At 42.2% G+C, this 14,993-nt stretch overlaps 1 protein-coding gene across 1 annotated transcript in view; it reads right to left on the reverse strand.

Annotated features, from left to right (window-relative positions):
* LOC116971601 (rho guanine nucleotide exchange factor 28-like) overlaps window positions 1-14,993 on the reverse strand; it is a 144,314-nt gene that overhangs the window by 49,830 nt on the left and 79,491 nt on the right. Inside the window, exons 4-6 of the mRNA XM_033018835.1 lie at window positions 14,222-14,515; window positions 4,727-4,910; window positions 886-1,063 (exon numbers count right to left, since the gene is read on the reverse strand). Coding sequence (XP_032874726.1) covers window positions 886-1,063; window positions 4,727-4,910; window positions 14,222-14,515 — 656 coding nt within the window. The remainder of the gene's footprint in view (window positions 1-885; window positions 1,064-4,726; window positions 4,911-14,221; window positions 14,516-14,993) is intronic.

Genomic DNA, 14,993 nt, shown 5'->3' on the forward strand with positions numbered 1-14,993 from the left:
TAAATTAATTAAAAAAAAATTAAAAGCAAGTTTTTGTTCTGGGATCTACACCAATTCATGAAGGCAAGGCAAGGCAAGGCAAGGCAACTTTATTTATATAGCACATTTCATACACGAGGCAGACTCAAAGTGCTTCACATAAAAACATGTCATACAATAAGTGAAATAATAAAATGAAATAAAATAGAAGAACTAAAAGAAAAGAAAAGCAAAATTAAAAATGCATTATAAAAAGTGCAAAAGTTAAAAGTGCAATGTAGTTAAGATTTAGCTGAAAGCTAAAGTAAACATAAAAGTTTTCAGTCTTGTTTTAAAAGTGGTCAAAGTTGAGGCAAGTCTTAAATCTTCAGGAAGTTTATTCCAGCTATTTGTTGCATAGTAACTAAATCCTGCTTTCCCATGTTTTGTATTTACTCTGGGAATCACTAGCAAATTGGTTTCAGAAGATCTTAGCGGTCTAGAAGGCTTATATAGTGGAAGCATGAATGCACTTGCACATTATTTCTAAGAACTTGACCTTTACAAGATCCTTCACAGGAGTATTAGCAAAGAAAATTTCCCAGCAAGAAACACGTGCAAATCGAAATAAATTGTTAAATCTTTGTCTAAGAGCTAGGTCATGGGAAGAAGGAATAATGGTTTATTTCAAGGTACTCAGAAGTGATGCTTGCTTTGCTTATATGTGCAGGAAAGAACTGCAGATGCTGTCCCGCTGAGTCACTCCAGCATCTTGTGTCTGTCTTTCTTTACCTATATACTGATCTATACCATCTTGATCACAGATGCAGGAGCACACAACAGTTTCTAAGAATAACCAACACCACATGGAAGATAACACAATATTTTCTTTTGTATTGACAACAGTGGTAAACAATAGCAACTTACTGCATTCTCTTGTATATATCTCTGCAGAAGTAGAATGTCTGCCTCAAGTGATTGCCTTCTGGTGTTTTCCATGGTCAATATATAGGTGGTTGGTCCATTAAGACATTTCTGCAATATGTAGCTGTCACCAAACGTCTTAGAAAATCCAGTTGAGGGAGTGATGCGGGAATTCAGAAGACTGAGAAAGGGAAAACAATGAACATAAGTTCATAAGTTATAGGAGCAGAATTGGGCCAAAACGGCCCATCAAGTCCACTCCACCATTTAATCATCTTTCCCACTCAACCCCATTCTCCTGCCTTCTCCCCATAACCCAAGACACCCGTACAAATGAAGAATCAATCAATTACTGCCTTACAAACACCCATTGACTTGGCCTCCACAGCCATCTGCAGCAAAAGGCTGCAACACATTTCAATGCACCCGCCTTGCCAAACTACTTTACTGTTGTATGGGTGGGAAAAACTGAGCACCAGATTATAATAATCCAGCCACACTCATCTCTACATTATTGAAATAAAGCAGGAAATACAAAAACAATTGTAGCAGGTCAGGGAGCATCTGCGGAAAGAGAAGCAGAGTAAGACAATTTTCCACTTCACTACCTTTTAGAATAGCATTGACCCAAAGGTGAGTCCACAGGCAGTGCAAGACATTAGGTGCATCCATTGCATTCCATCTTTCCACACCCCAATCAAAATGAACTCACTGAGCACTGCCACCAACTCCTGGCTCTCAACACAATCATGCCCAATCTAGCCTCTCATACAAGAAGCTAGACTCAGGAACAGGCAAACGTTTGATTTTCTTTCGAATGGTTTATCTCAGAAAGTGTGAGGAACAACGGTCTCCAATATCAGCCCAATTATAGCCTCAGGTTTTCATATCCCTACACACTGCACAGTAGAAGCTGAATGTTATTCCAATTTCTTGCAACAGTCAGTCTGTTGTCCCTTTACCACTGCAAAACGCACCAAAATGCAAAATGCATTGCAAAAAGACCACTGAAATGGTCCACAACTTGGAACTGTGTGGCCAATTTGACTAGGTTTATGCAAAGTTGGACAATTTGCTGATCTCTGTACCCAAAGAAACATCCATGACAATTCAATACTTATGGATAATGAAGAGGATTTCCAAAGTCTACAGAGTGATTTAGGCCATTTGGAAAAATGGGCTGAAAGATGGCAGATGGAGTTTAATGCTGATAAATGTGAGGTGTTACACCTTGGCAGGACAAATCAAAATAGGACGTACATGATAAATGGTAGGGAATTGAAGAATACAGTTGAACAGAGTGATCTGGGAATAACCGTGCATAGTTCCTTGAAGGTGGAATCTCATATAGATAGGGTGGTAAAGAAAGCTTTTGGTATGCTAGCCTTTATAGATCGGAGCATTGAGTATAGAAGCTGGGATGTAATGTTAAAATTGTACAAGGCATTGGTGAGACCAAATCTGGAGTATGGTGTACAATTTTGGTCGCCCAATTATAGGAAGGATGTCAACAAAATAGAGAGAGTACAGAGGAGATTTACTAGAATGTTGCCTGGGTTTCAACAACTAAGTTACAGAGATAGGTTGAATAAGTTAGGTCTTTATTCTCTGGAGCGCAGAAGGTTAAGGGGGGACTTGATAGAGGTCTTTAAAATGATGAGAGGGATAGACAGAGTTGATGTGATCAAGCTTTTCCCTTTGAGAATAGGGAAGATTCAAACAAGAGGACATGACTTCAGAATTAAAGGACAGAAGTTTAGGGGGAACATGAGGGGGAACTTCTTTACTCAGAGAGTGGTAGCGGTGTGGAATGAGCTTCCAGTGGAAGTGGTGGCGGCAGGTTCGTTGGTGTCATTTAAAAATAAATTGGATAGGCATATGGATGAGAAGGGAATGGAGGGTTATGGTATGAGTGCAGGCAGGTGGGACTAAGGGAAAAAAGTTGTTCGGCACGGACTTGTAGGGCCGAGATGGCCTGTTTCCGTGCTGTAATTGTTATATGGTTATATGGTTATATGGAGTAACTCAAAGGGTCAGGCAGCATCTCTGGAGAAAAGAAATAGGTGACGTTTTGGGTCGCGACCCAAAACGTCACCTATTCTTTTTCTCCAGAGATGCTGCCTGACCCGCTGAGTTACTCCAGCATTTTGTGTCTATCATTGGTGTGAACCAGCATCTGGAGTTCCTTCTTAAACATTCTAGTAGACATCTTCCGCACCCTCTCCACATCCTTCCATTAATGGAGTGACCAGAACTGGACTCTATACTCCAAATGCAGCCTAACCAAAGCCGTATAAAGTTGCATCAATGTGCACGGTCAAATATGTATAACTAAAAAAGTTAGAGGGAATCAGGTCTGATTCAAAGCCATTGGTGAAACTTTAGCTATTTTTTATGCGGTGCAACCAAAATCCTTTAAAGATGCATTGCCTTTGTCTTATACGCAATATCCCAACCGATTAAGGCAAGCATACCATACATCTTATTTACTACTCTATCTACTTGCCACTTTCAAAATATGTCTCCCAAATTCTTATCAAATTTTCCTGTAAATTTTGAATCTCACACATCAAATGACCATCTATGCAAATCACGATATTTGCCCTGGTCAAAATGACTATTATTGAAATTGTTGACCATATAAGACCACTCCACCGTCCAGCTCAGTAATATTATCTTGTCCTACCATGTAGTTCATGAACAGACTGAAGAAATTAGTTCCATTAATCTGAGCAGTTGACTATTTGGGGACCCATAGTACACTCCGAACAAGGTGATCATTCCCAAACTATCACAGCTCATATTCTCTGAACCTGATGTACTTGTTTTTGTTAGCCTACACCTTCTTCAGCTTGTACCGAAACCTAATTTGCATACACCCATACACACCAAGTAGTCTTTCTTCTATTGTTCCTACAATGATAGAAATTCTTTTGCCGAGCACGTTTATTTACTTTACATGAATTACTTTCCTGTTCGCACTTTATTTCCACACAGGTCCTCTGTTCTATTGCCGAGCTCAAGGTCACTGCCCAGGTGCAATAATGTCAATTGACAAATAAAGTCTTATTAAAGTCCCATGCAGGATTCTTTCATGCACTGCCCACTCAAAACAAAGTGGTGGTCTTTAGTTGAACCTACTTCAACGTTGGATAAAGGAAGCCAAGCTTACCAAGTCTATTGCTGGAATGTCCAATGTGGTAATCCAACCGCAGATTGCTCCAAGTGTTTGGGTTTGTAACTCCCCTCACCCACTCTGACCCTTTACTTTAGACTTTAGAGATACAGTGCGGAAACAGGCCCTTCATCTGTGCTGGCCTGCGATCAACCCGTACTCTATTCTATACACACTAGGGACAATTTTATAACTTGAAGAGATGAGCATTGATCAGTGGAAGTATTTTGATATTGTTGGAAGATGACAAATTCAGTCAGTCTGCCAAAGCTTCATTTGCAATGCAGAGTGAATCTACCTTCCCATGCTAAATGAACGATAAAGGGTTTCGACCCAAAACGTCACCTATTCCTTTTCTCCACAGATGCTGCCTGACCCATTAAGTTACTCCAGCATTTTGTGTCAATCTTTCCCATGCTAATCCTGATGAAAACAGAGCCAATATTGCACTTCTTAAATGTCAAGGCAACAAATCAATACATTTTACTCTATTTTTCTGTGCATCATCAATGTTCTACCCACCTATATACTCATGAGACAATTCATAAATTTCTATTTTATACAATATTTTAAAATAATGTCTGGAACTGAAACTGATTTGTAATAATGTGAGTAGAACACACATGGCATCCAGTAATTGGATATTTCTCATTTGCATCAGGTACTTACTCTTTGAAATATTCGGCAAGGTGCTGCAGTCCATTCTGCATTGCCAAGTCCACAGGTGTTGCCCCTTCTTCATTCGGCACCATAACCGCTTGGACTCCACCAGGTTTGCACAGCAGAAACTGCGAGAATTTATAAAGACCTAATCTCACTGCAACATGTAGCAAGGTTTCCCTGGGAATTAGCTCTGGAAAGGAACAGGAAATCAGGATGAAGGTTTACTTTAAAAAGAAAATTCTGGAAATGCTTAGGTAATAGCAGTGGAAAACCGTGACAACCAGGTTCAAGAATAGTTTCCTTCCAGCAACCATCAGCCACGTGAACATTACACAACTCTAATTTCAACTAATAACCAGTATGGACTGTCTTTGATTGCACTATAGACGTTGGTGTTTTTGTACTGTTATTAAGGTTATTAATTTATTTAATTTTGATTGTTTTATTTAATGCCGTGTGTATTGCACTTACAGCCCTGTTAAACTGCCACAAGTAAGGATGTCATTGCTCTGTGCCAATACATACGAAGACTATTCACTTGACTCATCGAGAGAGGAAATGGAGTTAAAATTTCAGATCAATTATGTTTATGAGAAAGGGAAAAGATCTGATACAACTGCCTGGGAACTTTGTGAAGCAGCGTTAGATTTTTCACTTCAACATGCTTGAAATTCAGTGTTTTCCTCTGAGAACACCGTCACCACATTCTTTCCTGAATCGAATCATGCCACAATGGAAATTTCAGCAAAACAAATTTGTGGATGGGGTTTGTGATTAGGTTTATTATTGTTAGATGTACTGAGGTATGGTGAAAAGATTTGTTTTGCTTGCTATCCAAACACAAATACAATCAAGTCAAACTCAAGTACAATATTTAAAGGAAAGGGCAAGATACAGAGTGCAGAACATAGCTCTCAGCTTGACACGGGGCCTGTTTCCCTGCTGTGTCTCCCTATTGGCCATCACCATAAGCCCATTAGACATAGGAGCAGGATTAGGCCATTTGGCCCATCAAATCTTCACCCCTACTCATTCGCGGTGGTAATCGTTCAGGTGAAATGTTTTTGGTGTTGAATGCAATGCAATAACATTAACTCACATTGATCTCAGAATCAGAGGTGCAAAACATACTTGACTAATAAAGTACGATTATGATTATGACAAGTCATAAGGCCATGTCATAAGTGATAGGAGTAGAATTAGGCCATTCAGCCCATCGTCTACTCCACCATTCAATCATGGTAAATCGACCCTTCCCTCCTAACCCCTTTCTCCTGCCCTCTCCCCATAACCTCTGACACCCCAAGAATCTATCTATCTCTGCCTTAAATATATTCACTGACTTTGCCTCCACAGCCTCCTGTGGCAAATAATTCCACAGATCCACCACCCTCTGACTAAAAAAAAATCCTCCTCATTTTCTTCCTAAAAGAACGTCCTTTAATTCTGAGGCTATGACCTGGATCTGGATCTGGATCTGGATGTAATACACTGAAAAACTCTAGATACAGCATCACTCAGCAATATGATGGTGGTGGACATGCTAGTCGAGATGGGGATGCTCTTGGAGTTGCATCTTTGTAAGTGTTGATGTTTTGGAGATCTCTGATGCTGGCTGGTAGGGTATTCCTATCCCTTGCCGTCTTGAAGAACAACGAGTTAGAAAGTGCTAATGAAGTGCTGTGCGGAACAAAATAGTCTCCAGGTTGGTAGCTTCTGGTTGACATGCCTATGGGTGCTTGGGTTAACTGGATGTGGTCCTCCATATTTAAATCAATAGTGGTATTCTTGATCTTGTAGAATATTGTCAGTCTGATGAACTTGCGACGAGCGGTAGGTGGATGAAGTTTAAGGTCCTTTATCATGCTGTAGACTGAGCTCTGCCACTTGTAGTTGTTAGATATCAACCTTGCTGCTCTGTTGTGCACTGCCTGGATCTTATTGATGTTCCCTTGAGTGAAAGGATCCCACACGGAGCAGCAATATTCAACTTGTGGACACACAAGGCTTTTATATGCTTGGTTCTTAACTTCTTTGGGTGCGTTTTGCAGATTGCGACGCAGAAAGCCGATGACACTGCTGGCTTTGGTTGTTGCCCCTTTCACATGTTTGTTCCATTTCATGTTTTCAGACAAAGTAACTCCTAAGTATTGATGACTAGAAACTGCCTCTAGCTGATGTCCAGAGAGTGTATAGGAATGATGGATTGGTTTAGGTTTCCTAGTAAAACGCATGACATTACATTTTTCTGGTTTGAACATAATTTGCCATTTCTTCTCCCATTTCTCCAATGAGCGCAGATCTGTTTGAAGCATCAGGCAATCATCATGAGACTTGATCGGTCGATAAACCACACAACCCTTGGTGAATAGGCAGACCTTAGATGTGATGTTATCTGGGAGATTGTTAATGTAGACTGAAAACAGCAGCGGTCCCAGCACAGTGCCCTGTGGTACGCCAGAGCCGACATGGGCTGGCTTTGAGGATGTTCACTGGATTACAACCGACTGCTCCCTGTCAGTTAAAAAGCTAGTTATCCAGGAGTGAAGTGAGCCCTCTCCACCAAAGTATTTGAGACGGTGAAGAAGCCTCTGATGTGGAACGGTGTCGAAAGCATTTGGAAAATCCAACACCACTGCGTCCACTTGTTTGGTTTCTTCCACAGAGCTGAAGATTTGGTGAATGGTAGTTATCAACTGAGATTCACATGACCGTCTGGCCCAGAAACCATGTTGAGTATGACTGAGGATGTTGTTTCTCTCCAGGTGCCCCATGATGTGTCGATAGATGACATGCTCTAATAGTTTACAATAAACTGAGGTGTGCGACACCAGCCGGTAATTTGCAGGGTTAGTTCTATTTCCTAAATAATACAGTAAACATAGAAACATAGAAAATAGGTGCAGGAGGAGGCCATTCGGCCCTTCTAGCCAGCGCCGCCATTCACTGTGATCATGGCTGATCGTCCCCGATCAATAACCCATGCCTGCCTTCTCCCCATATCCCTCAACTCCACTAGCCCCTAGAGCTCTATCTAACCCTCTCTTAAATACATCCAGTGATTTGGCCTCCACTGCCCTCTGTGGCAGGGAATTCCATAAATTCACAACTCTCCGGGTGAAAAAGTTTTTTTCTCACCTCAGTCTTAAATGACCTCCCCTTTATTCTAAGACTGTGGCCCCTGGTTCTGGACTCGTCCAACATTGGGAACATTTGACCTGCATTGGGAACATTTTTCTTGCTTTGTTGGTTTGCCTCCAATCACAAGGTAGTTCACCTGTCTGAACACTCTGGGAGAAGATGATTTGCAAAATGGGTGCCACTTGTTCAGCACACAATTTAAGTATTCTTGGAGAGATGCCATCTGGACCATAGGCTTTGTTTGTATCAAGGTTCTTAAGAAGTTTCATTATATCCTCAGTAGTGATGGACAGATCAGAAATCCTTGGAGCCGGTCTAGGTCCTGATGAGGGGATGTTAGTGATGTCTTCTTTGGTGAAAGTAGACTGATATTGTTTACTAAGTGCCTCTGCTTTCTCTTTGGGGGTGCTGACTAATTTGCCTTTAAATAAGGGTAGCAATTCCACTCGAATCACGTCTCTTTTGCTTGATGAATGACCAAAACTTCTTAACATTGGTTTTAAGGGAGTCACAGACGGTGGTGGACAAGTGGAATTGTTCAGCTTTGCAAAGTTCTTTCCGAACCTGTTTATGAAGTTGTTTATAATGGAACCACTGACAAGAAGAACCCTCAGATTTGGCAGTATAGAAAGCTCTGTTCTTCTCCCTGATGAGCCGTGTTAAGGGCTTGTTCATCCAGGGCAGATTGTAGCAAAACCTTTTGTATTTTGATGGAACATTAGACTCCTGGGCTGAGTTGATGGCCTCTTTGAAACAGCACCAGTTTTCTTCAGCAGATCTGTTACCATGCGCAGCTGGGAAGGATTTGCAGAAGTCATCCATCTCCTTCTGGAGGTCGGGAACATTAGCTTTGTGCCAAAGATAGATCTTACGCAATTCTGTCTCTTGAATATTTGGTAGTAAGGAAGCTTCAACAGTCATTCTGAGATGATCCGATATGCCAGCTTCAGTTACTACAGGAGAAAAACAGCCGGGGTTTGTCACCAGTAGCAAGTCAAGAATATTCCTTACACAATAGGATCTCGTCTGGCAGGGCCGGCCTTAGGAGGTGTGGGGCCCAATTGGGAAAAATCTTCGTAGAAATATAAATAAATAATTATAAATGAGTCACGTGTCGGGAGTAACATGACAATTCGGTGGAGAGTTCCTTTCACAGCGTGTGGGGAGTCTAGCCAGGGGTAAAGTTGCGAGGAGGGAAGGAGCGTTGAGAAGGAGGGGGTCGGGTTCATGGCAGTAACACTCACTCACGAGCGGCCTCCATCACCGGCCAGCGGAACCGACTGCCATCTCAGCGCCTTCTGCCGGCCCGCTCACCTCTGGCAGTGCTCTCCGTCTGAACAGTGAGGGGACCAGCTCAAGAGAAAAGACCATAGAGCGGAGCGGGTCAGCGGGTGATGGATAACATCACAGCGGGCGGTGGAGCTTACTCCTGTGTCAGCGCGAACAAGGGACCAATTGAGTTTACTCGCCCTGGCATATGGAGTAAGTTCCACTGCCCGCTGTCCTGTTATCCATCGCCTGCTGACCCGCTCTTGAGCTGGATGATCCCCGGCCGACCCCCTCCTTCTCAACCCTCCTGCCCTCCCCGCAACTTTACCCCTGGACAGACTACCCACACGCTCTGAAAGGAACTCCCCCCCCCCCCCCCCCCCAGCAGCGCTGCCCTTTTTCAGCCGCTTCCCACTTTACAGCCGCTTCCCATCAGCTGCTAGCAATGAGGGATAGACTTGGCTATCACTCAGTACAGCAACATCGTTCTTGATGTTGATGTACTGAGGGATAACAAAGTCTATCCTTCTTGGCTAACAACCTAACCTTCGGCCTCCAAGATGCCACCACAGACAGGGAGTTGAAGTTAGACACAGAGGGGTCCACCTTCAACTTCAGAGCCAAACAAAAAACAGAGTGCTGGAGGAACTCAGCGGGCAAGGCAGCACCCGCGGAGGGAACATATCACTTATCAGGAGCCGCCACGGGCCAGGACTCTCTCTCCCCTCCCCCTCCAACAGAAAGGAACCGCAGATGCAGCCGTCACCGCAAAACGTCTAAGAAGGAACTGTAGATGCTGGAAAATCGAAGGTAGACAAAAATGCTGGAGAAACTCAGCGGGTGTAAGGCAGCATCTATGGAGCAAAGGAAATAGCCGGGTCTGAAGAAGGGTTTCAACCCAAAACGCTGCATATTTCCTTCGCTCCATAGATGCTGCCTCGCCCGCTAAGTTACTCCAGCATTTTTGTATACCGCAAAACGTCAATGATTCCGGGAATTCCGAGAGAGCTAGAGAGAGAGGTTGGGAGAGAGAGAGAGCGCACAGGAGAGAGAGCGCGTGAGAGGGAGGGAGAGAGCGAAAGACAGCGAGACACAACGTGGGTCGGTAGGTAAATTGAATGACTAACCTGCTGCAGACCAAGAAGAAGTTCTCACTCATGATGGTGAGTTTTAAGAAATTCGCAATGTGTCATTAATGCATCAATCTACATTCTTTGATCATACTGATCTTTGATTCCACCCTCTCCCTTGAGCCTCACATCCGCCATGTCATTAAAACCTCCTTCTTTCATCTCCGCAACATCGCCAAACTCAGACCCTCTCTCACACCTCCCGCTGCTGAAAGACTCATCCATGCCTTCATCTCCTCCCGACTGGACTATTGCAACTCACTTCTCCTTGGCATCAGCTCCACCTACATCAACCGACTCGAACTGGTCCAGAACGCAGCCGCCCGACTCATCACCCACACCAAATCCTGGCATCACATCACTCCAGTCCTCAAACAACTTCACTGGCTTCCCATCTCCCACCGGATCAACTACAAAATCCTGATCCTCACCTACAAAGCCCTCCACCATCTGGTCCCCCCATATCTCACTGACCTCCTCTCCCCCTACCAACCCTCACGGTCCCTCAGATCCACATCAGCCGGTCACCTCGCCATCCACAAGTCCAACCTCCGCAGTTTTGGGGACAGAGCCTTCTCCAGGGCAGCTCCCAGGCTCTGGAACTCCCTCCCCCAACTGATCCGCAATTCCGTGTGTCCCTCACCATCTTCCAGTCCCGCCTCAAGACCCATCTCTTCACCTCTGCCTATCCTTAGCCCCACGTCCCCCTCCCTTTTCATCTGTGCATTAATTGCCTCATATTGTGTTTTGTAATGAATTCTGTCTTTACTTTGTGTACTAGTCATGTCTCTACTATTTATTTCATTCCCCTTACATGTTTTTCCTCTACCTGCTAAATTTTTGTAAGGTGTCCTTGAGACACTTGAAAGGCGCCCATAAATAAAATTTATTATTATTATTATTATTATTCCTCAGTAAAATGTAATTATGTTTTGAAGAAGTGGTAATGACGCCGTGTGAATTGTATTCAAAGGAACGCAGCATCATTAATACTTCTTCTAAAACACAATTACACATTTACTGAGGAATGTGGATCCATGCATTGATGACGCATTGGATAACTACTTGTTAACACAAGTGCTACAGTCGTTAACACATTGTTTGTGTCTGATAGCCGTACAGCGCTTGTATTCCATGTACAAAATCATGTACGTTTTGTAAAAAAATCCGTATGTCGAATGTTTAAAAAAAAATCTTTATTTAACAAAGCGAATTTGTATTTCCATATGAAATACGGAAAATTAACGCGGGGCCCCCCTTGGGCGCAGGGCCCAATTTGGAAAAATCGGTCCAATCAGCTTAGGGCCGGACCTGTCATCTGGTGGTTGTGGTTAGGCTCAAAAGCTAACTATGTAAATGAGTAATCCTGAATCAAATCCAGCAACTCTTGAGAAATTTCCTGTGGGTACACACTCTGATGTTCAGTATTTCTACACAGGTTGCCCCAATCAATGTCAGGACCATTGAAGTACGTAACGTCTATGACGACTCCCGAATTCTGCTGTTGTCAGTATGGTGGGGGTCTGTGGAGCGGCCGGCTGCGGACGGCAGCGCTGACTTTAACATCGGGAGCCTGGGATCTCTCGCCGAGATCACCAATGGTGGAGCTCCATCCAGCGTGGCCTGTTGGCTTCGGAAGACGCGGTCTCCGGTAAGGAAGCGGCCATTCCAGGTGTCCCAAGCCGCTGTGAGGATTCTCCCGACGCCGGAGCACCATCATCCGGCAAGAACGGACTGGAACATCAATAGGCCCGAATATGGGTGGACATGAGGTGGGGATGGGGCTTTGTGTCTTCCCTCGTCACAGAGATTGTGGGCCGAAGAGCCATGTTCTATCTTCTATCATGCTCATTCAGTTGTACAAGGTGACATCCATGTATCCTTTCTCTGCCCCTTTAAATCACTGCATGCTGTTAGATGAAATATGGCACAGTAATGTAAACACCTAAATTCCTACAGGAAAGCAAAAATAGCTAAATTCCAACAGGAAGGTTCTCCACTCTGTACCAATCTAAGACCTGAGCTCTCAGCAATTCAGAGAGTCAGTCTTAGTCTTGGAGTTATCCAATTTGAGGTGGGCATTTCTACAATCACTTGTCTAGCTTAACAATAATAGGACTGGGATATAATCCTAGCACATTCCTGGGTACAGTGAGACATTTGTAGAACTTCTAAAACACTTCCATATATTCCCATCTTACTTTTATGCAGTACTGTTGGCAACATTTTAGAGGTATTATTGATGCATTAATTAAATCTTTGAATGCAACCCATACATGAATGGATACGACCAAAAAGCTTTCATTCTAATTATGCCAACAAATTATACAAATTGCTTAGAGTTTCCTGGAATCTGCCCTAATTAAATTGTAAAATCAGGCAGAAACAAAAATGAATTATGCAATAGTTCTGGACAAAACCCAAATATTTATTGCAATGACATTGCAATGACGCATGACAAAAGTGATTTCCATAATTATTAGTGCACACTAATTATTTCACTGCCTTAATTCACTTTTTTCTTTCCACAAAAGAAAAAAATCCCAATATTAGTGCCTATATTTTTGCAATAACCCAAATCGCCTCAATGGATCAACACACTTTATCAGACTGAAAAATATGAAGGACATTTGTTTATCTTACTGCCTCAGTTCGAATAACTTCAAAATAATATTTTAAAGAATCATTCGACAATTTACACTGTACTCACATTACGAAAAACATCTAATTTGAACTTTACAAAACAGAAGGAATCCATAAATTGTTGGTCAATGACTTATCTTTTGAATGACTTAAATTAATGACATAATTCAATGTCTTGAATTATTTAAGACATATCTTAAATAAGACATATCTTAAATAAGACATATTTGATTAACATTTAGGAACTAAAAATTGTGTGGCAAAAAATATTAGTACTCAGGTGTACTTTTTATTATGTTAAAAAGTTCAAGAGGCAAAATAGAAATTCAATGTTGAAACAATCCAATGGGTAGTTTTTTTGCTTTGCTACAAAGCAGCTCATGTAATTATTCTACTATCAACATTGAAACTTCAAAGCAGCAACTTTGAAATGAGAAACCTCAAGTCTTGATTTTTTTTTTCACTGATTGTGTAATCTCCTTTTAAATTAAATTAAGTCAAAAATCAGAATCTGTAAACCACATTAGTAAAATAAATAACCCTTGGACAAAGTCTCATTTGTGGTCACTAGTCAACTATTTGTCAGCACTATATTAGAACCAGAAGATTTCCCATGTTAGAGGATGCAAAAATGAAGAGGATGTAGGCTTAAGGTAAGAGGGGATACATTTCAGAGGCAATTCATGGCAATTTTTTCACTCCAAGGGTAGTTGTATCATCTTGTGCCAACCCCATCACGATGGATACCAAGCTTTCAAATAACATGGAACTCATGCTTTAAGTAATGCCTCCCTGCTGCATTTGTTGCCACATGGCTCAGTTTCTTTATTAGTTGTACAATCGATTGTTCGACAGATGCGACGAAATAGAACAGCTTGCATATTGATATCCAAACCAATATGCATTGCTTCAAATCAAATTAATTAATTCTAATCAAGATTCATATATTGAGAGCACTGGCAGAGCCCACCATGCCATCCATAAGCAGCGTTAGAACTTATTATTGAGTTCTGTGAACAAATTATAAACATATGGATTCATCTTTTCTTAATTTATTGGAATATTTTCTTCTACTTTGCATCAAACCTCACATTATACAGATTCACTGAACCTGCACAAATTTCAGGAATCAGTTATCAGTAACAAATATTAAGTCCTCGTCAATGAGAAAGGCACAATCTTTTGCAAATGTGTTTACACATCAAGCCATTAGGTATTGGCAACCATAAATGCTATTGACTATAAAATTCAAAAGATACCTGTCTAGTCAAGTAAATGAAGTCACATTCTGTAAACTGAAGAGTAAATGTGCAGTTACCTTGTTCCGGCCAATTTCCAAGGAGATTCCAAGATGGAGGTAATTCTATGTGTTCAGCGGCAGCCGTTATCTTCTCATCCAACGACTGCGCTGCCTCGATGGTTAGGCCAAATTGTTCAAGCAGTGCCAGGTAACTACCGCAGGTGACTGTGCCAACACTTCTAATCAGAACCTGAGCTAGTTCATACACAACATCCTGAATGTAGGTTATCTGACTGCTTCCAAGGATAGATAACAAGTGTCTCTCTGTGTACATGCAGGCAGAAACTGTAACATCTTCCAAAATATCATGACCTGCAACAAAAGGCAAGAATGAATATGAAATAAAAAACAGCAAGCATATCACAAGTATATTGATATGCTAATATATTAACTCTGGCTTTTAGTTTTAGAGATACAGCATGGAAACAGATCCTTTGGTCCACCAAGACCACGCTGATCATTGATGTGTTACCAATGTGTACAACGCCTCTTGCTATTTGCCCACCCCATTGAGAATATTCTGCAACTGCTCGGATGCATCCTTGACCCTGGCTCCAGGAAGCCAACGCACCAGCCCCTTGTTCGCAGATAGAATCTCCTGCCTGTCCCTCTAACTAATGAGTTTTCTATCACTACGGCTCTCCGTGAATCGAACCTCCCAGCTGTGTATCAGAACCAGTCTTGAAAAGTAAGTGTGTCAGGGGTTATGGGGAGAAGGCAGGAGGATGGGGTAAGAGGGTAAGATAGATCAGCCATGACTAAATAGCCCAATTCTGCTCCTAGAACTTAT

The sequence above is a fragment of the Amblyraja radiata genome, chromosome 3, assembly GCF_010909765.2.
Source record: "Amblyraja radiata isolate CabotCenter1 chromosome 3, sAmbRad1.1.pri, whole genome shotgun sequence".
NCBI classification, from domain to species: domain Eukaryota; kingdom Metazoa; phylum Chordata; class Chondrichthyes; order Rajiformes; family Rajidae; genus Amblyraja; species Amblyraja radiata.